The sequence below is a fragment of the Phyllobates terribilis genome, unplaced genomic scaffold (genome assembly GCF_046119375.1).
Source record: "Phyllobates terribilis strain yellow unplaced genomic scaffold, ASM4611937v1 Scaffold_7__3_contigs__length_470593459, whole genome shotgun sequence".
In the NCBI taxonomy this organism is placed as follows: Eukaryota; Metazoa; Chordata; class Amphibia; order Anura; family Dendrobatidae; genus Phyllobates; species Phyllobates terribilis.
Window position 1 is genome coordinate 391,137,344 of NW_027362767.1, and position 25,691 is coordinate 391,163,034.

General features: G+C 47.1%; 1 protein-coding gene and 1 long non-coding RNA gene across 2 annotated transcripts in view; one reads left to right on the forward strand and one right to left on the reverse strand.

Moving 5' to 3' along the window:
- Positions 1 to 21,264, reverse strand: part of LOC141154952 (cytochrome P450 2G1-like) — a 61,645-nt gene extending 40,381 nt beyond the window's left edge. The window contains exon 1 of the mRNA XM_073641531.1: positions 20,889 to 21,264. Coding sequence (XP_073497632.1) covers positions 20,889 to 21,068 — 180 coding nt within the window. The 5' untranslated portion in view covers positions 21,069 to 21,264. The remainder of the gene's footprint in view (positions 1 to 20,888) is intronic.
- The window catches only part of LOC141154958 (uncharacterized), a 53,943-nt gene continuing 49,146 nt past the window's right edge, over positions 20,895 to 25,691 (forward strand). Inside the window, exon 1 of the long non-coding RNA XR_012247503.1 lies at positions 20,895 to 21,400. This is a non-coding gene — a long non-coding RNA (uncharacterized lncRNA). The remainder of the gene's footprint in view (positions 21,401 to 25,691) is intronic.

The window sequence follows — 25,691 nt, forward strand, 5'->3', positions numbered from 1 at the left end:
CATCAGCTTTGTAGACTATTATTGCTAGAAAAAATTAAGTATAGTAGCACAGGTAGTGACTGAAAGCAAGTGCAGGCCGGCCGGGCTGGGAACCCTACTGCTACAGGCAGCACACATGAAGGAGACCCAATCAGGATTCTCCACATTCCAAAAATTATGGACAAACATCACCAAAGTAGAACTATAATTGACCACAGACACCCCTTCTACCACAGTCACCCAGCAGATGGAGACCCTATCAGGATACTCCACATTTCCAAATATTAGTGTTAACATCTGCAGCAGCAGAAACAGTAGGCCACAACAAAGATATCAACAAACAGAAGCCACAACAAAGATACCACAGACTGCAAACCAATAACGCAAGATAAATTAAGCATACTGAAAACAATACCATAATCTAGTATGCACAGTCTGCGATTGGGGTGCAAAAGTCCTTGGAGATCCATGACTAGGCAGTCTACCCTTTCAAGGGACAGCTGAATGCACTTATACTTCAGGACAACACCAGCAGCCCTGAAGATACATTCTGAGAGAACACTGGCTGCCGGGCATGAGAGAACATCCAAGACATGACAGGTAAGCTCAGGCCACTCTTCCATTTTTGAAGACCAAAATGTAAAAGGGTCCAAACCTTCCCTGATGGTATTGATATTGAGCTTATGATAAATCTGCACAATCTTCTCCAGTCGTTCACCACGTGTCAGACTTGTACTCTGTTGTTCTGGTGCACAAGATGGTCTCAAAGATGTGTGAAAGGGCTCACAGAAATTGAATCTGCCACTTACGATGCTGCTGCTAATGTTTTTGTGCTGACAAATTGACGTTTCGGGGGTTGCAAGTCTAGATCTTTGACCTATGTTCCCCTGCATCTGGTTTGTGTTTCTCTCACCTGTACTCCTTGATTGTTAAAGGAACTGTGACCTCTGCCGCCAGCTGGGAATTTTTTTTTTAATTCTTCAACAAGGGCCTTCTGGTACTGTAACATTATATTAGTCCACTCCGATACTGGAAGGAGAGATAGAAAGTTCTCCTTGTAGTGCGACCAATAACTAATTACTGTTGCCCAAAATAAGTACAACGCAAGGGTCACAGGAAAGGCAGTGGAACATAAACTCCGCCATGTGAGCTAGATAGCCAAGACTTCCCGATCCCCACCAAGTGGATAATTGTCCATGTTCTCTGTCAGGGAAATAATGAAACTATTCTTTCTCCCTCTGAAGCCCCTCTCACCGCTCCCATATCCATATTTTGTAACAAGTCAAGAGCAAGCAATCGACCATTTGTTTGTGTGCAAATTAACACACACATGAGCAAGTTCTTGTAAACAAATGCCAGCCAAGAAGTGCTACAACCTAATTAAAACTCGAGGGTCTTTTCCCCTGGCAGCGGCAGGGGATGATTAGACACTGACTTTCGATCAATTTACGTGTAGCTGTTGTAGTTTTCTTCCCAGGACGAAAAAGGTAATTTAATACAGGGTCCCAGGATGCCTGGCACCGATATGAAATATGGAATATTGGAAGTTCCATAACTCTGCTAATAATGGGACCCATAGTTTTAGCAGCAGGGTCAGCCAAGGAATAAGATGCTTATTCTTTCGTAGCCGTAAGCCTCTCCAGGGGGCTGTGGCACAAAAGTAACAAAATAGCAGATCGCAATTACGCTGTATGTGGTCTCTAAATTAAGGCAAAATCAGAATAGAAAATATGGTATCATTTTTGGGCTTCTGGGATCAACCAGTGATAAGTTATCCCAAAAAACAGGCATCTTAAATAAAATGTGCAGGCTGGCGACCAGCCCCCGTGATGTCAGCACCGGGGGTGTGTGGGCAGGTCTCCCCTTAGGCATAAAAGAATCCACGGAGGATAGATGAGCATTCTTTGCTGGGAGTATATATTTATTATAGCACCGAATCCTGTATGATAACAGTCAAAACGGAGTGTCTCCCATCCACCTATATTGAATCGTCTCAGCGATCTTATAGTAAGTTTCTGCTTTGCTCATTATTTTGTGTAACTGCATATGTATTATATTGTCCCATTTGTAAAATCTTCTATATTTTTCATAAAACTGCCTCCCTTTTGAATTAAGTATAAAATTCAATAGTTCTATTTCTTTTGCTCCGTAATCGTTCCCTCCCCCAAAGCCATATACGCTATCAGAACGCAGGCGTCCGACCAGGCCTGTATTATATTTCAAATCTGGCCGGTGGTGGCAGAGAATAATAATTGGGCTATCGTGAAGCTGACAGTGACCGTACGGGGGGCGTATACACATATTACATGCTTTGGAATCCAGAGGTGTGATGCCATATGCTCACTGGTCACTTGCCAATACCTACGTAGTGAGTAGTGGAGACAGTGTGTTCGCATATTCCTGACGAAATCCTGACAGAGTGAAGGCAACGATAAGATATTGTGTGATCTCCCCCGGTGTCGTCTTGTGGAATATCTGACATTCTCCTCCTCATCCTCCCTCTCTTCAAGAAATCCACGCTGAACAGACGGTATGAATGTGGTGTGGGTAGTACTGTCTGTAGCACAGGAAACCAGCTCCTATTCCTTCTCCTCCTGCTCCACCTCATTATTGCCCAATCTGCATTGAGATGAGATGAGGCTGGGAGGTGTAGCATCACCCTGTATAGTTCCTTGCTCCATCTCATCGTACTGGGCCTGCAATGACTCCTCTTTAATTGTGAGCAGCGAGTGTTTCAGTAGACAGAGAAGTGGGATGGGATGCTAATTATTGTGTCATCGCCGCACACCATCTAGATGGAGTCCTGAAAGTTTTGAAAGGATTGCACAGATATCTGAAATCCATGCCCAATAGTGATGAGCGTGCGTGCTCGACACTGCTCGGTACTCGCCCGAGCATCTCACTGCTTGACATGCTCGGCGAGTATTTCCAGGTTGCTCGGGCAGGAACTGTAATGCCGCAGCCATGTTGGTTGTGGCATTACAATGATTGGCTGGCAACATAGCGTCAACGCGTTTATATAAGATCTGGTGGCCCTATGCTCCTGAAAGTCTACCCCGGAAACAGGCAGAGTAGGAGAGGTGCTGCTGTGTGAGGGACAGAATTGACATGTAATAGTTAGATAAAAGGTAGTGGTACTCCAGAAGTATATACACTGCTCAAAAACATAAAGGGAACACTTAAACAACAGAATATAACTCCAAGTAAATCAAACTTGGGTGAAATCAAACTGTCCACTTATGAAGCAACACTGTTTGACAATCAATTTCACATGCTGTTGTGCAAATGGAATAGACAATAGATGGAAATTATTGGCAATTATCAAGACCCCCTTAATAAAGGAGTGGTTCTGCAGGTGGGGACCACAGACCACATCTCAGTACCAATGCTTTCTGGCTGAGGTTTTCGTCACTTTTGAATGTTGGTTGTGCATTCACACTCGTGCTAGCATGAGACAGACTCTACAACCTACAGAAGTTGCTCAGGTAGTGCAGCTCATCCAGGATGGCACATCAATGTGAGCTGTGGCAAGAAGGTTTGCTGTGTCTGTCAGCGTAGTGTCCAGAGGCTGGAGGCACTACCAGGAGACAGAGCAGTACACCAGGAGACGTGGAGGGGGCCGTAGGAGGGCAACATCCCAGCAGCAGGAACGCTACCTCTGTCTTTGTGCAAGGAGAAACAGGACGAGCATTGCCAGAGCCCAGCAAAATGACCTCCAGCAGGCCACAAATGTGCAGGTGTCTGCACAAACGGTTAGAATCCGACTCCATGAGGGTGATATGAGGGCCCGAAATCCACAGATGGGGGTTGTGCTCACAGCCCAATACCGTGCAGGACGCTTGGCATTTGCCAGAGAACACCAGGATTGGCAAAGTTGCCTCTGGCGCCCTGTCCTCTTCACAGATGAAAGCAGGTTCACACTGAGCACATGTGACAGACGTGACAGAGTCAGGAGACGCCGTGGAGAGCGATCTGCTGCCTGCAACATCCTTCAGCATGACCGGTTTGGCAGTGGGTCAGTAAATATGTGGGGTGGCATTTCTTTGGAGGGACGCACAGTCCTCCATGTGCTCACCAGAGGTAGCTTGACTGCCATTAGATAAAGAGAGGAGATCCTCAGACCCCTTGTGAGATCATATGCTGGTGCGGTTGGCCGTGGGTTCCTCCTATTGCAGGACAATGCCAGACCTCATGTGGCTGGAGTGTGTCAGCAGTTCCTGCAAGATGAATGCATTGAAGCTATGGACTGGCCCGCCCATTCCCCAGACCTGAATCCGATGGAGCACATCACAGACTGTCCAGGAGTTGGCGGATGCTTTAGTCCAGGTCTGGGATGAGATCCCACAAGAGACCATCCGCAACCTCATCAGGAGCATGCCCAGGCGTTGTAGGGAGGTCATACAGGCACGTGGAGGCCACACACAATACGGAGCCTCATTTTGACTTGTTTTAAGGACATTACATCAAAGTTGGATCAGCCTGTAGTGTGTTTTCCACTTTCATTTTGGGGGGGGTGACTCCAAATCCAGGCCTCAATTGATTCATAAATTTGATTTCCATTGATGATTTTTGTGTAATTTTGTTGTCAGCACATTCAACTTTGTACAGAACAAAGTATTCAATGAGAATATTTCATTCAGATCTAGAATGTCATATTTGAGTGTTCCCTTTATTTTTTTTGAGCAGTGTATATCCATCTGAGGTTCTATCCTTCGGAGGACTGATCCAGCGGCATATAATCAGTGGTGAGAGCAGGAGTAAGGCAGGCTGGGTGTGTAGCAGTGTATACAGCACAAGAGGGTCCATTGCACGTTCTGTTTGCTCCTGCTGTTACAGATATCCGTAGACATAGCCCCAGATATCAGGAGCCAGGGCTAATTTTTTTTTAATCTGAATCCTGATTATTTGCTTAAAAAGCACACCATTTTACTGCTCCATATTTTTGTTAGCAGAAAACAGACAGATTTTTTGATTTTATTCACATTACTGTATTGTGGAAGCAGAGAAACATTTTTCAATGATCAGACGTGATCCCATATGACTGCTGTAATACAAAAAATTTGTGGAGCGTGCCAAATATTCCACTGAATTTAAAGTCAGCCAGCTGTGTTTTGTTGAACCAATTGACACTTGGTCGCCGACAAATATCATTCTATTAGGTGACTGCCTGAAACAGTGGTCATCAGACATGATCCCTTATGACTGCCCTAATAATCCAGCAATTTTTGTGAGAGTGTCAAATATTACACTCCATTTAAAGTATTGCAGTTGTGGGTTCAAACCTATTCACAGTTGGTCGCTGACAAATAACATATCCACTTTTACAGATGGACAATAAAAAAAACATGCAAAATACAAGCTGAAATGGAAAAAAAATGTTAAGAAACATTTTTTCCAGGGTAATGACTTGTATATAAGGCCAAAGAAATAATAAAAAAAAAAAGTTATGGCCTGTGGAAGACATTTATGCGATCAAAATGAACACTCATGTGGAGCTGATGATACCACCTAGGACCCGTCCCAATTGTAAATGCATCTAACAGCGTTATCGATAGGGAATACAATAGATTTTAATTTTTTTTGGGCAGCACACTGTATATAAGGCAATAATACCTGTCTGGATCGGTGTAATACGCTATCCATACTGCGAAACCTCACCCGTAAATGAATTTCAGATTAGACAGTTAATATTCTAGAATATAGAATCTATTTAAATTGTCCTTCCCATTATTAAAGAGTGGGTCTCCTATATTGTTATTGCATATGCAGCAATTTCAATGGCAGCCAAAAATTAGGACACACTATAATACACATTTCAGGAGACGTAAAAATAAATAAATAAAAACACATTAGGATCTTTCTTTAGTATAAAAACCAGACTTGCCAATGTAACCTCAATGTAATCACATTGTTCAGCTCCTGCACCTCCTCCTGTTTGGCCTCCATGTCCAAAATGACCACATCAGTCACAAGCTGAAGCACTGCAGCACTGCCTTGGCCAAGCGGCAACAGGCTGTGCTGAAGATAATATGATTATGCTTAGCTGACAAACCACACACCGTTGCAGAGTTGTTGAAAGCTGTAATACAGCACACAGCAGGCAGATATGTGGCTTTCGCTGCTTAACATACAGCCAGGCATGTTAGTGTGTCATAATGGGAGGAACCTGGTGGTTGAGAAATGACAGCTGGAGTAGATATGGTTTCCCTCTATGCCAGTCCCTTCACCGAACTAAAGAATATGGCTGTGGTGAAATACAACTGTCACCGAGAAGCAGTGTCAGACTGAAGAACATTGGGCCCACCAGAGGATTTGATTCTGGAGGGCCCACCTTACTCCCCCACCCAAGAGCCCCATAGCAGCTGCATAGTTTGTGCTTTGAACTCTCCTGATGCAGAAGCCAGGGCCCACCGGAGCTCCTTTGTGAGAAATGTATGTATTTGGGCAGCCACTCAGTCTACCAAATAAAATTCCTGAGAAGGAAATTGTGGATGGCTTCGCTACTGGTACTGGGGGCACCGCTAATACCATGGCGTCGTTCCATAAATCCCTAGAAATATTCCAGGCTGGTTGCAGCCAAGCAGATTCCCACAGAAAAATACCAGCAGCAAGCTAAGGAGATAGATGGCCTCTATCATCATCATGAATTATTTGCTCGTTGTCTAGACCAACTGCTGCTGTCTACCTTGTGAACATTGTTGTCTTGAAGCTTGAATGACCCACAGTCCGCAATTCTATGCGTTGGGAGGACGTATTTCGTCCCAGGGTCCCACTGGGTCCCGGCTTCCACGAACCCAGTGAAATCCGTCAGTGAGATGTACCATCCCTGCTCACATTCACTTGTCCACGTGTTTGTGGTTAGGCGGTCCTTCCCATTAACTGTGCTGGGGATGGTACAGGTAAATGTTCTGGGACCCGTGTTTGTGTAAGGCGGGAACGACACCGAGAGAAATAGTGGCGGCTGGGGACCGAGTACCGAGCCCCTGCTGCCGCCATGAGGCTGTGGAAAGCTTCCACCTCCACGAGCTTAAAAAGGCTAAATTTCTAGTGCAAGCAGTCCAAAAATGTGACAGTTTAGTATTGCGGCCTTTACGTGGGTGGGTGTCTGGCTGCATATTTGCGTTTGCATTCCAAGGACTGGGGTAGGGCAACTGAACACCGCGCTGGGACAAGGACGTGGACAGTGATGGCTGCAAGTCTTGGGGTATCCCTGGACTCTACTCTCTCCTTCAAACCACATATTTAAGCTCTTTCCACTTCCGAGCGAGAGGCCAGAATCTAGAAATGGAAAGATGAACAGAACAGCTCTTCAGAGTGTCCACATGTGGGATCAGTTGTCTCAGGGCACTCGGAATGGTGGGAAGAAGGAGGATCAGGGTGAGGAAGATTCCGACTCAAAGTAAGAAAAAATCTCCCGGATCCGCACATTTCTCAACCACGAATCTACAAAAACACTAGTGCAGGCCCTCATCATCTCCCGCCTCGACTACTGCAACCTCCTGCTCTGTGGCCTCCAGTCTAACACTCTCGCATTCCTCCAATCTATCCTAAACTCTGTTGCCCGACTAATCCATCGGTCCCCTCGCTATTCCCTGGCCTTTCCTCTGTCAATCCCGTCACTGGATCCCCATTGCCCAGAGACTCCAGTTCAAAACCTTAACTTTGACATGCAAAGCCATCCACAACCTGTCTCCTCCATACATCTGTGACCTAGTCTTCCTGTACTTACCTGCATGCAACCTCCGATCCTCACAAGATCTCCTTCTCTACTCCCCTCTTATCTCTTCTTCCCACAATCGCATACAAGATTACTCCCGTGCATACCTCCTACTTTGGAACTCTCTACCCCACCATTTCTGACTCTCGCCTACTGTTGAAACCTCCAAAAGGCACCTGAAGACCCATCTCTTCTGACAAGCGTACAACCTGAAGTAACCCTCGCTTCACCATACTGCTGCACGACCAGCTCTATCCTCAGAGATTGTATCCTCAGCCATCCCTTGTACACTGTGAGCCCTCACCTCTCCTGTACCGGTAGCTGTCACATTTTTGTTCAAGATTATTGTAATTGTTTTTGAGATGTATACCCCTTTTTCACATATAAAGCGAAATGGAATAAATGGCGCTAAAGAAATAATGTGGTCCAGACTCATGACTACTGAGACTGGACCATGTGGAAGACGTGGTGGTGGCAAACTGACTGGTAGCATTATTTGCTATCCAACCAACAACCTTTTCACACTACTCAGGCTTCAATACTAGTGTTCCGCAGTCCCTTAGAAATTGGGACAGGAACGTAGTTCGACATGATGTGGGGGTGTGTTGTGCTCCCTCAGAAGGCACACTTTCATCTTGCCCACAGCCTCGGCCTCTGCGTGCACTATCACCATCACATCTACTTCCTAGTCCCTTGCCACACACCTTGCCCATTTTAAATGGAGTTGAATATTTGTCACGTTGTCCAAAATGTTTCTTATTAGTACACTAATATAGGATCACATGTGATGACCACAGTATTAGGCAGTGACCTGGGAGTCAGATTTGCTTCCAGGGATCTTCCCCATGCTGTGTCCATGTCTTTTCAGCACTATATGGATGTGTCTGAACATGTCTCACACCACATGGCCAGATAAGGTAGTAAAATATTAAAATGACATTTACTGGTGAATGTATTTTTTCACCAATGAAAGCAATGCAAATGTACAAAAACGCATCAAAAACGCAACATGAGAACACAGCCCAAGGTGTGGAGGAGCATTTTTGTTTTTGGCTATTTATTTTACCTTATATACAAGCCTTTACCCTGGAAAGGATGTTCCTTAACATATTTCCCAGGAAAATCTATTTTGGTTTCGTTTTTGTATGTTTTATTGTGAGTCCGTAAAAGTGGCGTAATACTCTGACAACATTGTTCACAGCAGTGATCTGGGAGTCAGCGATGCTTCCAGGGGTCTTCCCCATGCAGTTCCCATGTCATTTGAGGACTGTTCCCATTGAATTGGACAGTTATTAGGCCCCCTGCACAGTTTTTAGGTCCCCCTGCAGACCTCCGGGGGGGGGGGGGGTGGAAAAATGCTTGAGTTTCACGTAGACTTACATTGGGCTCGTTGCTCGGGTCGATTTTAGTGCTCGACTATTACTAATGCCCACTCATTAGCTCTTATGTGCGGAGGCTGACCTTAAAGGGGTCATCTAGTACTTTACATTACCCCCCAAATGTATCCCCTGGGGCCCCTAAGTAGTTTTGTAATTAGCTTACGTGGCAGATACTGCCTGTGAGGGGCGCTATCACTGGCCGCTCACAGGCATCACGTGACACCTGGCTGCAGCCGGGTCTGACGTCACGACAAGTGCTGGCAGCAGCCGGGGGGGAAGGGGGGGGTCTCTGTCTTCTGCATTCCACAGTGGATGCCAGGCTGTGGGCGGGGTTACCCCCGCATCATACCCGGCATCTACCGCGCGCTCTGCCTCTCCCCTCTGCGCGCCGTGGATGCTAGGTGCGACGTGGGGGATAACCCCGCCCACAACCCAGTAGCCACCGCGGGGACCCCAGCGCTGAGTCATGCCTCACTTGTTGTGACGTCAGCGCGGGGTCACGGGAGGCCTGTGAGCGGCCAAGGATAGCGCCGATCACAGGCAGTATCCGCAACGTAAGCTAATTAGAAAAATCCTTAGGGGCCCGGGGGGGGGATACATTGGATGGGGTAATATAAAATTTCTGGACAACTTCTGTAACCCCTTTACCCCGGAGGGTGGTTTGCACGTTAATGACCGGGCCAATTTTTACAATTCTGACCACTGTCACTTTATGAGGTAATTACTCTGGAACACTTCAACGGATCCCGCTGATTCTGAGATTTGTTTTTTCGTGACATATTGTACTTCATGATAGTGGTAAAATTTCTTTTATATCACCTGCGTTTATTTGTGAAAAAAATGGAAATTTGGCGAAAATTTTGCAATTTTCAAAATTTGAATTTTTATGCCCGTAAATCAGAAAGCTATGTCACACAAAATAGTTAATAAATAAAATTTCCCACATGTCTACTTTATATCAGCACAATTTTGGAACCAAAATTTTTTTTTTTTATTATTAGGGAGCTATAAGGGTTAAAAGATGACCAGCGATTTCTAATTTTTACAAAAAAATGGTTTTGTAAACTTTGTTAGGGACCACATTACATATGAAGTCACTTTGAGGGGTCTTTAAGACAGAAAATACCCAAAAGTGACACCATTCTAAAAACTGCAGCCCTCAAGGTGCTCATAACCACATTCAAGAAGTTTATTAACCCTTTAGGTGCTTCACAGGAATTTTTGGAATGTGGAAGAAAAAAATGAATATTTAACTTTTTTCACAAAAATGTTACTTTAGACTCAATTTTTTTTATTTTCGCAGGGGTAACAGGAAAAAAATGGACCCCAAAATTTGTTGTGCTATTTCCCCTGAGCACACAGATACCCCATACGTGGAGAAAAAACACTGTTTGGGTGCACGGCAGAGCTCAGAAGAGAAGGAGCGCCATTTGACTTTTTGAATGTAAAATTTGCTTGAATAATTAGAGGACGCCATGTTGCGTTTGAAGAGCCCCTGATGTGCCTAAACACTGGAAACCCCCCACAAGTAACACCATTTTGGAAACTACACCCCTCAGGGAACTTATCTAGATGTGTGGTGAGCATCATGAGCTGCCAGGTGCTTCACAGAAGTTTGGAACATTGAGCCATAAAAATAAAATTTTCACATTTTTGCAACAAAAATGTTTTTCAGCCTCCAATTTTGCATTTTCATGAGGGTCACAGGAGAAATTGCACCATGCAATTTGTTGTGCAATTCCTCCTGAGTAAGTACATACCCCATATGTGGGGGAAAACCACTGTTTGGGCACACGGCAGGGAAGGAGTGCCATTTGACTTTCTGAATGTAAAATTTACTTGAATACTTAGCGGATGTGCCCCTGATGTGCCTAAACAGTGGAAAAACCCCACAAGTGACACCATTTTGGATACTAGACCCCTCAGGGAACTTATCTAGATGTGTGGTGAGCATCCTGAATCCCCAAGTGCTTTACAGAAGTTTTTTGGCCACGAACCATATGGGGTAGAGACTCGAGCATGTCACTTGAGCACCTGCGATACTCAGTGCATTCCTGAGCACCCGATGCAAACTCAAGTAGCGAGCACTTGCGCTCAAGACTAGTCGCCATAGTTTTTTTTTTTTTTCCCCATTTAACACTTTCTGGACTTATATTCTGTGTCCCACTCTGGGACTTTCACTTTTTTTATTCTGATCGCCTGTATAGCACAGGAATACAGCACCATCCCTGTTCTATACAGGCTGTCAGTGCTGCACAGGGAGAAGATAGTTTGGTCATGCACTGCGCATGACCAAAGAATCTTCCTGCTCTCTGGTGACCCGGATGTTGTCATGACGACATCGGGTCGTCATGGCAACATCCGGGAAGCCGCGACAGACAGCGCTGGAGGCCGGAAGAGGTGAGTATTCAGATCACCTCCCCTTGCCACCGCAATGCTGCGATCGACTTATGCGACAAACCACCCAGCGCTGCAGAGTTGTTGAAAGCTGTAACAGAGCAGGCAGTTCTGTGGCTCTCACCGCTGAACCTACAACCAGGCATGGTGGTGGTGGCAAACTGACTGAAAGCATTATCTGCTATCCAACCAGCAACCTTTTCACACTGCTCTGGTTTCAAGAGAGGTGTTCTGCGGCCCCCTAGAAAGTGGGACAGGAAGCTAGGTCGATATGATGTGTGTGCTTGTTGTGCTCCCTCAGCAGGTACAGTTTCATGTTGCCCACGGCCTTGGCCTCTGCATGCACCATCAGCATCACATCCACTTCCCCATCCCTTAACACGCACCTTGCCCATTTTAAATAGAGTTTAATATTTTGCAGCTTGCAAAAAAAATGTCAGGATTAAAACCGTAGTATTTGATGACCAATTCTTTTTGCCATTGCTGACATACTGATGCCATTGGTTAGCGAACAAGTGTGGATATATTTTTGACACAAAGGTAGCAGACTTTAAATGGAGTATAATATTTGACAGCTTCCAAAAAAGATCAGGATTAACACTACAGTAATATTTGACCACCTGAGATAATGGACAAGTTTCTCTGCTTTCACAATACAGCAATGCTATTCAAATTAACCAAATCTGGCTGTATGCTGCTAACAAGCAAATGGAGCAGTAAAAATGGTGTATTATATTGCTTTTCAGAAAATTATCAGGTTTAAGAGCAAAAAGAATATTATTAGCCCTGACATCTAGGGCTATTGATCGGAGTACCAGTAGCAGAAAGAATGTACAAGGGACCCTATTTGTAATATACTAGCTCTCCACAATCTTTGCCTAACTAGTGCTATAAGCAGGATTAATATTCTTCAAAATGAGCCCTTACAAGGGCTGTTACAGTAGATTAATAATTGTGATGTTGAATCCCTGTTTAAAATAACCACCAATTCTCTCCCTCGCTCAGCTGCAGCTCTGCCTAATCTGCCTCTTTGACCGGAAGACTGTGACGGGCATAGGGTCCCGGTTCTTATATAGACCTGATGACACTATGCAGCCGGCCAATCACTGTAATGCCACAACCAACATGGCTATGGCATTACAGTGACTGTCACGCAATACCTGCATAGTAATTGGCTGCCTAATATGAGCCAAATATGCGGGGACTTGAGCTCCCACCCAAACATTCAAAAAATACTCACCGAGTAACGAGTATCTCGAGCATGGTGATGACCAGGTGACTAACGAATAGCGGCGAGCATGCTTGCTCATCTGCTCGTACACTAGAAATAACCCTAACTATTCCTTTACTCAATCCGCAGGGAATGGAAACTGTGCCTGAAGCTATGCAAATTGATGTCATCTGAAAACTTCCCTCTGCAGGAGAGGAGACATACTAAAAATGTATGCCTTTATTGTGGGAACTCTGGACATTTTGCCATTATCTGTCCAAATAAATGGACTATAGCCTTCACCAATGCCAGAAGAGCAAACGATTTAGACGTTTCTGAACAACTAAACTGCATACACCATCTCATGTGTAATGCAGGATGAAGGCAAAGAGCAATCACCATCGTCTCATTTTGTCGTTCCAATAAAGGTCATAATCGGGAGCCAAAAAATACATTGTTCTGCTATGTTAGATTCTGGAGTTAGAGGGAATTTCATGGACTTACAATTCACACTTGATATTAACATTGCAAACAGCTAAATCCATGCCAATCGATATGGAAACTGTAGATGTATCACCTTTATCTTCTGGACCTGTTACTCATGAGATAATTGAACTTGAAATCTGAATGGAACCAAATCATCATGAAGTCGTTAGTTTTCATCTTATTTCCTCTCCAAATTTTTCATTTATTCTAGGAATTCCCTGGTTCTCAACCCTTAACCCTTCTATTAACTGGGCGTCGAGGACCATTACCTTTCTGAGCACTGTAAGAACAATTGTCATGCTAATTTACCTATTAATGAAATTCAAGTATCTGAGATTTCTTATCAGAATTATGATAAACTACCACCTCAGTACCAGCAGAGAAGAAAGCCGATCAAATGCCTTCTCATCGTTCTTACCACTGTCCCATTGAATTACTTCCTGGAGCATCCATTCAGTTTGGGCGAATTTACAATCTCTATGAACCAGAATTGAAGGTACTAAAGGAGTACATAGATGAAAACTTAAAGAAAGGTTTCATTCAACCTTCTTCTTCGCCAGCTTGAGCACCTTTGTTTTTTGTAGAAAAAAAAAAAAAAGGGATTCAAATGGCCCTGTATTGATTACAGAGAATTAAATAAGATTACCATCAAAAATCGCTACCCACTCCCCTTAATTCCTGAGTTGCTGGATAGACTACATTCTGCCATGTTTTGTTTATTAAACTCGATCTAAGGCTAAGTGCCCACGATGCAGAAATGCTCCGGATTTCTGTGTGACCAACATAATGTTAAAAAAACAGAATTAGAACGTAAAAAATAAAACCTTATACTCACCTTCTGATGGCCCCTGCTCTGTTACCGGCGTCACTGCTGGCTCCGTGGTGGGTACCGGTAATGTAAAAGGACCTCCCATGACGTCAGCGGTCATGTGACAAATCATGCAACCGCCAACGTCAGTCTCTTCTTCTCCAGATCCGGGTACCATCCGCACATTAATCGCTTAAGATCCACATGACTACATGTAGGCATGCGGATCTTATTCGGTCTAACGCAAGTCAATGGTGGCGATTTCGCAGCGAAATCTCACTAGAATTGGTCTTGCTGCGGGTTTTAACGCAATGCGAATTCGCTGCGGAAATTGCCGCATGACGTGCACAGCACATGCGGATTTGCATTGCAGTAAATGGCAGACCTATTACAAGCGATTTTAATGCGTTTTAGCAGAGAAAATACGCCGCAAAAACTCATTAAAAATCGCTTTGTGTGCACATAGCCTTAGAGGGGATTATAATCTCATACGAATTTGCCCGAGAGATAAGTGGAAAATCGCCTTTAAAACTAGATATGGACATTTTGAATACCTGGTTATGCTTTTCGGCCTAAGCAACGCCCCTGACACCTTTCAGCACTTCATTAATGATGTTCTTCGAGATTCCTTGGATCAATTTGTTGTTTATCTCTGGTTTACATTCTTTTATTTTCAGACACCTTGGAGAAGCATTGCAGGCATGTCCAGTTAGTCCTAGAACATCTAAAGAAGAACCATCTCTATATCAAACTCAAAAAATGTGAATTCCAAATTTGAAGGACACCCTGGAGTCATGAAAACTCAAGAACTACTGCTCGTTTCTTTTTGGTGGCCTTTTGTAGGAGGGATGTGAGAAAATATGTTTCCTCCTGTTTAACATGTGCACGGAATAAGATGTCACGAACTTCTCCTTCAGGGCTCCTTCAACCTCATCCAGTTCCATCCAGGCCTTGGAGATCAATCTAAATGGATTTTAATGTGGAACTACCTCCATCTAAAGAAATGACTTATCCTTGTTGTGGTAGATCGGCTCATAAAGATGGCCCATTTTATTCCAACTAAAGGGATTCCTACCGCTGAACAAACCGCAGAACTAATGAGAGATATTAAGGCTGCATGGAATTCCTGACAATGTAAATTCTGATAGAGATGTTCAGTTTACATCAAAATTTTGTAAAAGTTTCTGTACAGCTTTAGGAGTTACTGTCAATTTGTCTACGGCCTTCCATCTGCAATCCAATGGCCAGATGGAAAGGGCTAACCAAACTCTCGAACAATACCTGTGCTGTTTTATTTCTTACCTGCAGGATGACTGGGTGGACTATTTCCCAACAGCAGAATTTTCCTATAATAACTCCAAACACAGATCTACATCCCAAAGACTGTTTTTAACTAATTATGGCTTTCAACCACTATTTATTCCTAATCTTCCATTCAATACTTCAGTTCCTGCTGTTACTGACCGACTGTCAAAGTTGCAAGAAGCGCAGAAAGAACTAATCGAGCTGCTAGAGAAGACCCAAGGAGACTATAAAAAAAACAGCAGATAACATCGCAAAGCCCCTCGTACCCTTCAGATCAGTGACACATTGTCAAAATTGGGTCAAAAATTCAGTAGGACCTTTTCAAATTTCTGCACAAATTAACCAAGTTGCTTTCCGTTTAAAACTCCCTACTGAAAATTCACCCTGTGTTCCACGTATCCTTGCTCAAATCATTCAGTGAAAACCCATTTCCAGGAAGAACTCAGCCACCTCCTTCACCAGAAATAGTCCATGATGAGGAAGAGTACATCGTGGATAAAATTTTGGACTCTAGAAAATTTAGGGGAAAATTGCAGTATTTGGTGCAATGGAAGGGTTACGGACCAGAAGATAATTTCTGGGAGGTGAGTGCAATGTCCATGCACCCAGGCTTACAAAAGACTTTCATCAGAAACATCCAGAAAAATCAGCACCTGAGATGTCCAGAGACCATCCTGGAAGGAGGGGACTATTCTCAGGACTCAAACCCAGCAGCTCTGTGGCACCAGGCAGCAGCTCCTCTCATTGAGCTATTCAGCTTGCTGGATAGTTCCAGGCTAACTTAAATTCTTGTAACTATATTGTTTCTGAGCAGCTCCACCATATGTTGTTCCTGATTGGCTTCATCCTGATTGAACACCCTATTTAAACCTGGCCTGGCACCTTCTTCCCCAGCAAGATTATTGAGCTCCTAGCCTCTATTCCAGCCATCCCTTCCCCTGCTGCTTCATACAAATTATACAGCTTACCTGTGTACCGATTCCTGGCTCCCCTGACTAGGCTACCTACCGGTGCTGCTCCTAGTGGTTGCAATATCACTACTCCAACCCAGGTCAGTTCCTAACACCATGTCTGTGCTGTAGGCCGCAAAGCAACATCCTCATGTTCCTCCTCAGATGAGCTAATCAGCTGCGTGCCTCTTGGTTCACACCAACTGGGATCTACAACCTCATCATCTCTGTTCTCCCATTCCTCGCCCTGAAAGTAACCCTCTTCCTCTTCCAGCCCTGCCAGTATAGTACTGTCTGCATGCGGCTCAGGTATCCGAGCCTCATCAGGATCAAACCCCCCCACCAAGGGGGTTAACATCTGGTGATGAGGGTCAAGATTCTGCTCGGACCCTACTTCGTCCTGCCCCGGATCCAACATAAAAAAAGTTTGGGCATCTTTGCAGATGCTTTCCTCCTCTTGAGTCTGTGAATCTTTGGAGCAGATGTGGCCTGCTGTATAACGTTAGTAACAGAAGATATTAGTTTTTTTTTTCTGTGGACGAGCTCTACAGCTGAATTTCACCGCCAAAAAATTACAAGCTGAGATGAGGACTGCCGTATGTAGCACAGTAGTAACCGAAAAAATTTGAGTTTCAAAAGGTGTACTCCTGCATGCAGCACAACATCAGCAGTGCACAATAGAGTTCGGTGCTAAAATGTGGCCTGCTGTCTCTGTCTAGAGTTCACAATTTGCAAAAATGATTGATTTGCTGGAAGGTCGATTTCCCAGCCACACAAGACCTATCTAAACTATATGACTTACAAGCAACCGCCTAGCTATCTAAAATCTCTCAGTATCCAGGAGCAGCCTTTCTGCGCTGTTACACTGACAAAATGGCACTAAAACAACATGTCCGCTCTTTATATGGAGAGGGACATGTGACTTTAGCAGCCAATGACAAAATCCCTTGTGTCTGGACATTGTGGATGGTTTTTGAGCCCCGATTGGCATGTCGGAATCTGCAGACATTAAGAAAAAAAAAAAAAAAGGGATTAACTCTAGTACCCCCTTTCCTCATCAAACACATATCCCCCCCGTTCATCATACAACACCACTAACATAACCAAAGTCCTAATAAATATGGAAGTGGAAACGCAACGTGATCATTTCCTGCACTTTTACCAAATTGGGCCGATTTTCAGTAAAAACGCTCGGGGGTCAAATCACGAATCCTGAATGTGCAATGTTCGTGTCGAATTTGAAAAAAAAACGAATGTTTTCTGAACATGTTTACTCATCTCTATCCATATACTGCCACGTTGCAAGGTTTTGGACATGTTTTTCATTGCAAGGTTTTGGACATGTTTTTCAAGCACTTTTAACAGTTGGCCAAATAACAATATTATACTTAGTGTCAGGGCTGTGGAGTCAGTAAACCAAACCTCCGACTCCCTCATACATGGCTCATGTTTAAGTGATAAATTTACTGTAGCACAGATTCATCTCAGCTAAAAGTCTAGACCCTTATATCAGGAATAGGACATTTCATAACATTCCCAAGTTCTTCTGAAAAAAATATTCCTCACAAACTGCACTTAACTACTGTGCCCAATTTATTATATTTCAGGAGTTGGTCCATTTTCTTCCGATTCCGAATGCACCAAAATGGACACCGACTCCAACTCCACAGACCTGGTTAGTAGCCATCCTAATAGACTACAAAAAATATCCTGCAGTTTCACAACAGTAATGTCACAATACCTAAGTTAATACACTGTGTTCCAAATTATTATGCAAAAAGTGTTTACGAGTGATAAGGTAAGAATTTCTTTGTTTGTCAGTTAAACTCATTGATGGTGATGTGTGTCAGGGCTCTTTATATCACTGTAAGCAATTGCAGACACCTGTGCTAGATAGTTTGGCAGGTGTGTCCAATGAAAGGCAAGACTACTTAAGAAGGCTGTCTCACATTATTAAGCAGCCTACATTTTCTGCCAAAATGGGAAAGAAAGAGGATGTGTTGGCTGCTGAGAAGCAACAAATTGTGGAGTGTTTAGGTCAAGGAATGACTACAATCAACATTGCCAAGACCCTTCATCCTGATCATCGCACAATCAAGAAGTATGTAGCTGATTCACAGTACACACGTGTGCGTGCTGATAAGGGCAAATTGAGGACTCTTTCCTACAGGTATTTACGTCAGGTTAAAAGAGCAGCGGCAAAAAAGCCTTGTCATAGCAGCAGACAAGTTTTTGAAGCTGCTGGTGCCTCCAACGTCCCCGAACAACAAGATGCAGGGTCCTTCAGAGGTTTGCAGCTGTGCGTAAGCCATCCTGTCGACCTCCTCTATCCACTGCACACAAGCAGAAACGGCTCCAGTGGGCCAAACAATACATGAAGACTGACTTCAAAACTGTTTTGTTCACCGATGAGTGCCGTGCAACGCTCGATGGTCCAGATGGATGGAGTGGAGGATGGCTGGTTGATGGACACCCCATGCAAACACGGCTACGGCGCCAACAAGGAGGAGGTGGAGTAATGTTTTGGGCTGGAATCATGGGGAGAGAGATTGTCGGCCCCTTTAGGATCCCTGAAGGGGTAAAGATGAACTCAATAATGTATGTGGAGTTTCACAAACAGCACTTCCTGCCATGGTTCAAGAAGAAGAACCGTGTATTCCACAGCCAGATCATTTTCATGCATGATAATGCACCGTCTCATGCTGCACATAACACATCTGCATCTCTGGCTGCTATGGGCATAAAAGGGGACAAACTTATGGTGTAGCCCCCATGCTCCCCTGACCTCAACCCCATTGAGAACCTCTGGAGCGCATCATCAAAAGGAGTGTCTATGATGGCGGCAGGCAGTTCACATCTAAGCAACAGCTCTGGGAGGGTATTCTGTCCTCATGCAAAACAATTGAAGCAGAATCCATCCAACACCTTACAAATTCAAAAGGACGAGACAGTTCAGAAGCTCCTATCGAACAGGGGTCCTATGTGCAAATGTAAAATCACCTAGAATAAAGTTTTGAGTTGAAAACTGTTTGATTTCAGTTTGTAATAACCTACTAATGCTTATAATTTCAAAAATGACCATTTTTTTGTTCTTTATTAAAATGAAAAGGTTGAAAACTCTGCTGTGCATAATAATTTGGAACATGCATTTTGAGTGCAGTTTGAGTGTTTTATTTTTTAAAAATATACTGTTATCATAGGCAGTTTGTACAAAAACCTTTCAATTGTACTCTAATAGTTATTTGACTGAAAAATTACAATGACTGCAATTCATATAGGTAATTTGGGAAAATCTGAGAAAATATTATTTGCATAATAATTTGGAACACAGTGTACTGTCTTAGGGCTCTTTCACATATCAGTATTTCCAGTACGTGTGGTGACAGTTTCCACAAGTACTGGAGACACTGATACATGCAGATTCATTCAAATCAATGGGTTTGCGACTTTGCGCACATGTCCGTGTGTTTCCACAGACCGTGTGCCCATGTGCTCCACACGCTGACATGTCTGTTTTTTTTGTAGATGCACAGTACGCAAAAAGTCCCACACGGATGACAATTGTGTGACATGTACCGGTGCCTGGTAATCAACGCTACAATTAGCGCTGTTCCCAAGCGCTGGTGCTGAACACTGCCCTCATCATGGTTCCCTGCTGGCGCGAAGATCAGTACCAGCAGGGACAATGATGAGGGTAGTAGTAGTCTGCTCCCGCTGTGTCCCTGTGTAAAAATAAGATTAAAAGAATAAAATCCATATACTCACCTGTCCTAGGTGTCCCCGCTGTAATCCTCTGACTGCTGATACAGAAGAGCCAGGGAGAATGAGCTGCTCCAGCAAGCGGGCCCTGGAGCTGAGATCAGGAGCGGTGTCCTGTCACTTACTGAGCACAGCTCTGGAGCTGCTCATCCTCCCAAACTCCTCTGCTGATCGGTCGCATGGATTACAGTGGGGGACATCTCTGGACAGGTGAGTACATGGATTTTATTATTATTTTAATCTTAGTTTTACACAGAGACACTGTGGGAGCAGACTATCACTACCCTCATCATTGTTCCTGCTGGTACTGATCACAGCGCCGGCAGGGAACCATGATGAGGGCAGCATTCAGGACCGGCGCTTGGGAACAGTGCTAACTGTACACCGATTCCCAGGCGCTGGTCCGTGTGATCCTGATGCGGCACACAGTTGCCACACACGGCCATCTCCAGTACTGGAAATATACGGACCTGTGAAAACGGCCTTACAGTGACTCATGCCAAATTCTACACTTAAAATAATGTAACAATATAGCTATAAATGTAAGATTTGTGGTAGCCATGACCCTCAGGTGCAATACCATCCGTAGCCCCCAGCTCTGCAGATGTGACTGATGGTGCTACCAGACAGGTGGGAAGTAATATTCTTGGTATAGGGGTAGTTGCTTTTTTATATATAGTGGTATTGGTCTACTATGTGTCCGTCTTGCATAGATTCATCTACAAACAGATTGATAAGTGGCACCATTGAATAAAAGGAGGTATAATAAGTTTTAGAGTCCAGGGCAGCATTAATTTCAAACCTGTACCTGTAAGTTATGGTGATGGTGTTGTATGGTGATTATCACATTATAACTTCACATGACAAACTACAAGAGGAAACTGAGGAACAAACTTACCTGAGTTAAGCATGGCAGTAGTCCCTTAGACTGGATCAGGAGAAAGTTGCCCAAAATTGGCAATGGGAGAGGTCCAGGTGGCATACTTCTTCTCTTCCACAAATGTTTGCAGTAAAATAAGGTGAGCATAAAAGTAATAACACCAACCAAGATGGTGAAGGCATTCTGCTGGTCAACCATGGCTCTGCAGCTACCTGCATTTACTTGGTGCTCTGTCTCTGTCCTGTATGCGCTAATATGTTGTATAATGGGAGGTTACATTGGATTTAATTACCGCCAAGTATAGTGAGCAGGCTTCCCTGGACTGTGGACTGACGCCGGAGAGCGTCTACATCGGAAGTGATTTTATGAGGGAATGATGTCACCGGAAGGGGCGGGGCCTCCTTCCCGCCGGAGGAGACGAGATAGCAGGAAGCTCTGAGGCTGCTGAAGAGGAGAGCGGAGAGGACAGAGAGGAACGGAGAGGCTGCTGCTGGAGCTGTGTGCAGATCGGAATGAGGACACAGGACTGTGTGAGTGCAGGGCTGAGGAGGAATTTTAAGAGCAAAGAAGTGTGAATGATAGTACTGTATGGGGGCTGCATGTTGGATGGTTGCAGAGGGAAATAGTCGCTGCTTATTGGGGGGAGGCTTTCACAGGAAAAGGGTTGATGTTATCTGAGTGGGGCTTAATGGGGAAGATGATGATGTAGGGCTGTGAGGAAGGGGGTGACAATGAGGGGCTGTGAGGAGGGGGGTGATGAGGAGGGGCTGTGAGGAGGGGGGTGATGAGGAGGGGCTGTGAGGAGGGGGGTGATGGTGAGGAGGGGGGTGATGGTGAGGGGCTGTGAGGAGGGGGGTGATGGTGAGGAGGGGGGTGATGGTGAGGGGCTGTGAGGAGGGGGGTGAGGGGCTGTGAGGAGGGGGGTGAGGGGCTGTGAGGAGGGGGGTGAGGGGCTGTGAGGAGGGGGGTGATGGTGAGGGGCTGTGAGGAGGGGAGTGATGGTGAGGACGGGGGTGATGGTGAGGGGCTGTGAGGAGGGGGGTGATGGTGAGGGGCTGTGAGGAGGGGGGTGATGGTGAGGGGCTGTGAGGAGGGGGTGATGGTGAGGGGCTGTGAGGAGTGGGGTGATGGTGAGGGGCTGTGAGGAGTGGGGTGATGGTGAGGGGCTGTGAGGAGTGGGGTGATGGTGAGGGGCTGTGAGGAGTGGGGTGATGGTGAGGGGCTGTGAGGAGTGGGGTGATGGTGAGGGGCTGTGAGGAGTGGGGTGATGGTGAGGGGCTGTGAGGAGGGGGGTGATGGTGAGGGGCTGTGAGGAGTGGGGTGATGGTGAGGAGTGGGGTGATGGTGAGGGGCTGTGAGGAGGGGGGTGATGGTGATGGTGAGGAGGGGGGTGATGGTGAGGGGCTGTGAGGAGGGTGGTGATGGTGAGGAGGGGGTGATGATGAGGGGCTGTGAGGAGTGGGGTTATGGTGAGGAGAGGGGTGATGGTGAGGGGCTGTGAGGAGGGTGGCGATGGTGAGGGGCTGTGAGGAGTGGGGTGATGGTGAGGGGCTGTGAGGAGTGGGGTTATGGTGAGGAGAGGGGTGATGGTGAGGGGCTGTGAGGAGTGGGGTGATGGTGAGGAGGGGGGTGATGGTGAGGGGCTGTGAGGAGTGGGGTGATGGTGAGGAGGGGGGTGATGGTGAGGGGCTGTGAGGAGTGGGGTGATGGTGAGGAGGGGGGTGATGGTGAGGGGCTGTGAGGAGTGGGGTGATGGTGAGGACGGGGGTGATGGTGAGGGGCTGTGAGGAGGGGGGTGATGGTGAGGGGCTGTGAGGAGGGGGTGATGGTGAGGGGCTGTGAGGAGTGGGGTGATGGTGAGGGGCTGTGAGGAGTGGGGTGATGGTGAGGGGCTGTGAGGAGGGGGGTGATGGTGAGGGGCTGTGAGGAGGGGGGTGATGGTGAGGGGCTGTGAGGAGGGGGGTGATGGTGAGGGGCTGTGAGGAGGGGGGTGATGGTGAGGGGCTGTGAGGAGTGGGGTGATGGTGAGGAGTGGGGTGATGGTGAGGGGCTGTGAGGAGGGGGGTGATGGTGATGGTGAGGAGGGGGGTGATGGTGAGGGGCTGTGAGGAGGGTGGTGATGGTGAGGAGGGGGTGATGATGAGGGGCTGTGAGGAGTGGGGTTATGGTGAGGAGAGGGGTGATGGTGAGGGGCTGTGAGGAGGGTGGCGATGGTGAGGGGCTGTGAGGAGTGGGGTGATGGTGAGGGGCTGTGAGGAGTGGGGTTATGGTGAGGAGAGGGGTGATGGTGAGGGGCTGTGAGGAGTGGGGTGATGGTGAGGAGGGGGGTGATGGTGAGGGGCTGTGAGGAGTGGGGTGATGGTGAGGAGGGGGGTGATGGTGAGGGGCTGTGAGGAGTGGGGTGATGGTGAGGAGGGGGGTGATGGTGAGGGGCTGTGAGGAGTGGGGTGATGGTGAGGAGGGGGGTGATGGTGAGGGGCTGTGAGGAGTGGGGTGATGGTGAGGAGGGGGGTGATGGTGAGGGGCTGTGAGGAGTGGGGTGATGGTGAGGAGGGGGTGATGGTGAGGGGCTGTGAGGAGAGGGGTGATGGTGAGGGGCTGTGAGGAGTGGGGTGATGGTGAGGAGGGGAGTGATGGTGAGGGGCTGTGAGGAGGGGGGTGATGGTGAGGGGCTGTGAGGAGTGGGGTGATGGTGAGGAGAGGGGTGATGGTGAGGGGCGGTGAGGAGGGGGGTGATGGTGAGGGGTGGTGAGGAGGGGGGTGATGGTGAGGGGCTGTGAGGAGGGGGGTGATGGTGAGGGGCTGTGAGGAGGGGGGTGATGGTGAGGAGAGGGGTGATGGTGAGGGGCTGTGAGGAGAAGGGTGATGGTGAGGGGCTGTGAGGAGGGGGGTGATGGTGGTGAGGGGCTGTGAGGAGGGGGGTGATGGTGGTGAGGGGCTGTGAGGAGGGGGGTGATGGTGGTGAGGGGCTGTGAGGAGCGGGGTGATGGTGTGAGGGGCTGTGAGGAGTGGGGTTATGGTGAGGAGAGGGGTGATGGTGAGGGGCTGTGAGGAGGGTGGCGATGGTGAGGGGCTGTGAGGAGTGGGGTGATGGTGAGGGGCTGTGAGGAGTGGGGTTATGGTGAGGAGAGGGGTGATGGTGAGGGGCTGTGAGGAGTGGGGTGATGGTGAGGAGGGGGGTGATGGTGAGGGGCTGTGAGGAGTGGGGTGATGGTGAGGAGGGGGGTGATGGTGAGGGGCTGTGAGGAGTGGGGTGATGGTGAGGAGGGGGGTGATGGTGAGGGGCTGTGAGGAGTGGGGTGATGGTGAGGAGGGGGGTGATGGTGAGGGGCTGTGAGGAGTGGGGTGATGGTGAGGAGGGGGGTGATGGTGAGGGGCTGTGAGGAGTGGGGTGATGGTGAGGAGGGGGGTGATGGTGAGGGGCTGTGAGGAGTGGGGTGATGGTGAGGAGGGGGGTGATGGTGAGGGGCTGTGAGGAGTGGGGTGATGGTGAGGAGGGGGTGATGATGAGGGGCTGTGAGGAGAGGGGTGATGGTGAGGGGCTGTGAGGAGTGGGGTGATGGTGAGGAGGGGAGTGATGGTGAGGGGCTGTGAGGAGGGGGGTGATGGTGAGGGGCTGTGAGGAGTGGGGTGATGGTGAGGAGAGGGGTGATGGTGAGGGGCGGTGAGGAGGGGGGTGATGGTGAGGGGTGGTGAGGAGGGGGGTGATGGTGAGGGGCTGTGAGGAGGGGGGTGATGGTGAGGGGCTGTGAGGAGGGGGTGATGGTGAGGAGAGGGGTGATGGTGAGGGGCTGTGAGGAGAAGGGTGATGGTGAGGGGCTGTGAGGAGGGGGGTGATGGTGGTGAGGGGCTGTGAGGAGGGGGGTGATGGTGGTGAGGGGCTGTGAGGAGGGGGGTGATGGTGGTGAGGGGCTGTGAGGAGCGGGGTGATGGTGTGAGGGGCTGTGAGGAGGGGGGTGATGGTGAGGAGGGGGTGATGATAAGGAGCTTTGGGGAAAGGGGTAATGTCACTCTCGCGAGGCTGCATGCAAGGTGGGCTGCGCTTTTAAGGGAGTGATGTTACTCATGTAGCGATGCATGCGTGTACAATGGGTTGCTGCTACGTTCGTGCGGCTGCATGTGGCGGGCTGTGCGGGGATAGGAGTGATGTCACTCATGGGGGGCTGTGTGGAGATGTTGCTTGCATAGGGCTGCATGCTGGGGGACTGATGCATGATGGTGCTGTGTGGAGTTGCATGCTGGGAGGCTGCAAAGGGAAGGAGATGAAATCAGTGACATGGGGCAGCATGCCTGGGGTCTGCGGGGTGAATGGGGGTAATGTCACTCATTTGGGACTGTATGCCGGGGTAGTGGGTGATGTTACTTGCATGTGGTGTGGTAGGCTGTGCATGGGGCTGCATGCGGGGAGCTTGTTCTGCACAGTGACGAGGGTGATGTCAGTTATGTGGGGCTGCATGTTGGGCGGCTGTGAGGGGAGAGGTTGTCACCCGTGTGCCTTTTGTTTCATCGTTACTTATCTCTAATGTGACTTAGTTCTATGTATTGATTTGTAAAGTTCATTGTTATAGACTTGTATGTATAAATATATTTATATTTTTCTCCTTTTTTGTTACTTATTTGTAGATGTGTTTTAATAAAACTATTTGAGAACAATGGGTTGAATTTTTATTTCTATATTTCTAATGCTCGGGGTAAGTTCAGAAAACAATCTGCAGCAAAGTCCTCCCCAGTACACCCGCACTAAATCAGTCAGATATCACTGACAATTTCTTTCCTGTCCTCATTAGTATTTACCGTATGTTTCGGACTATAGAACGTATT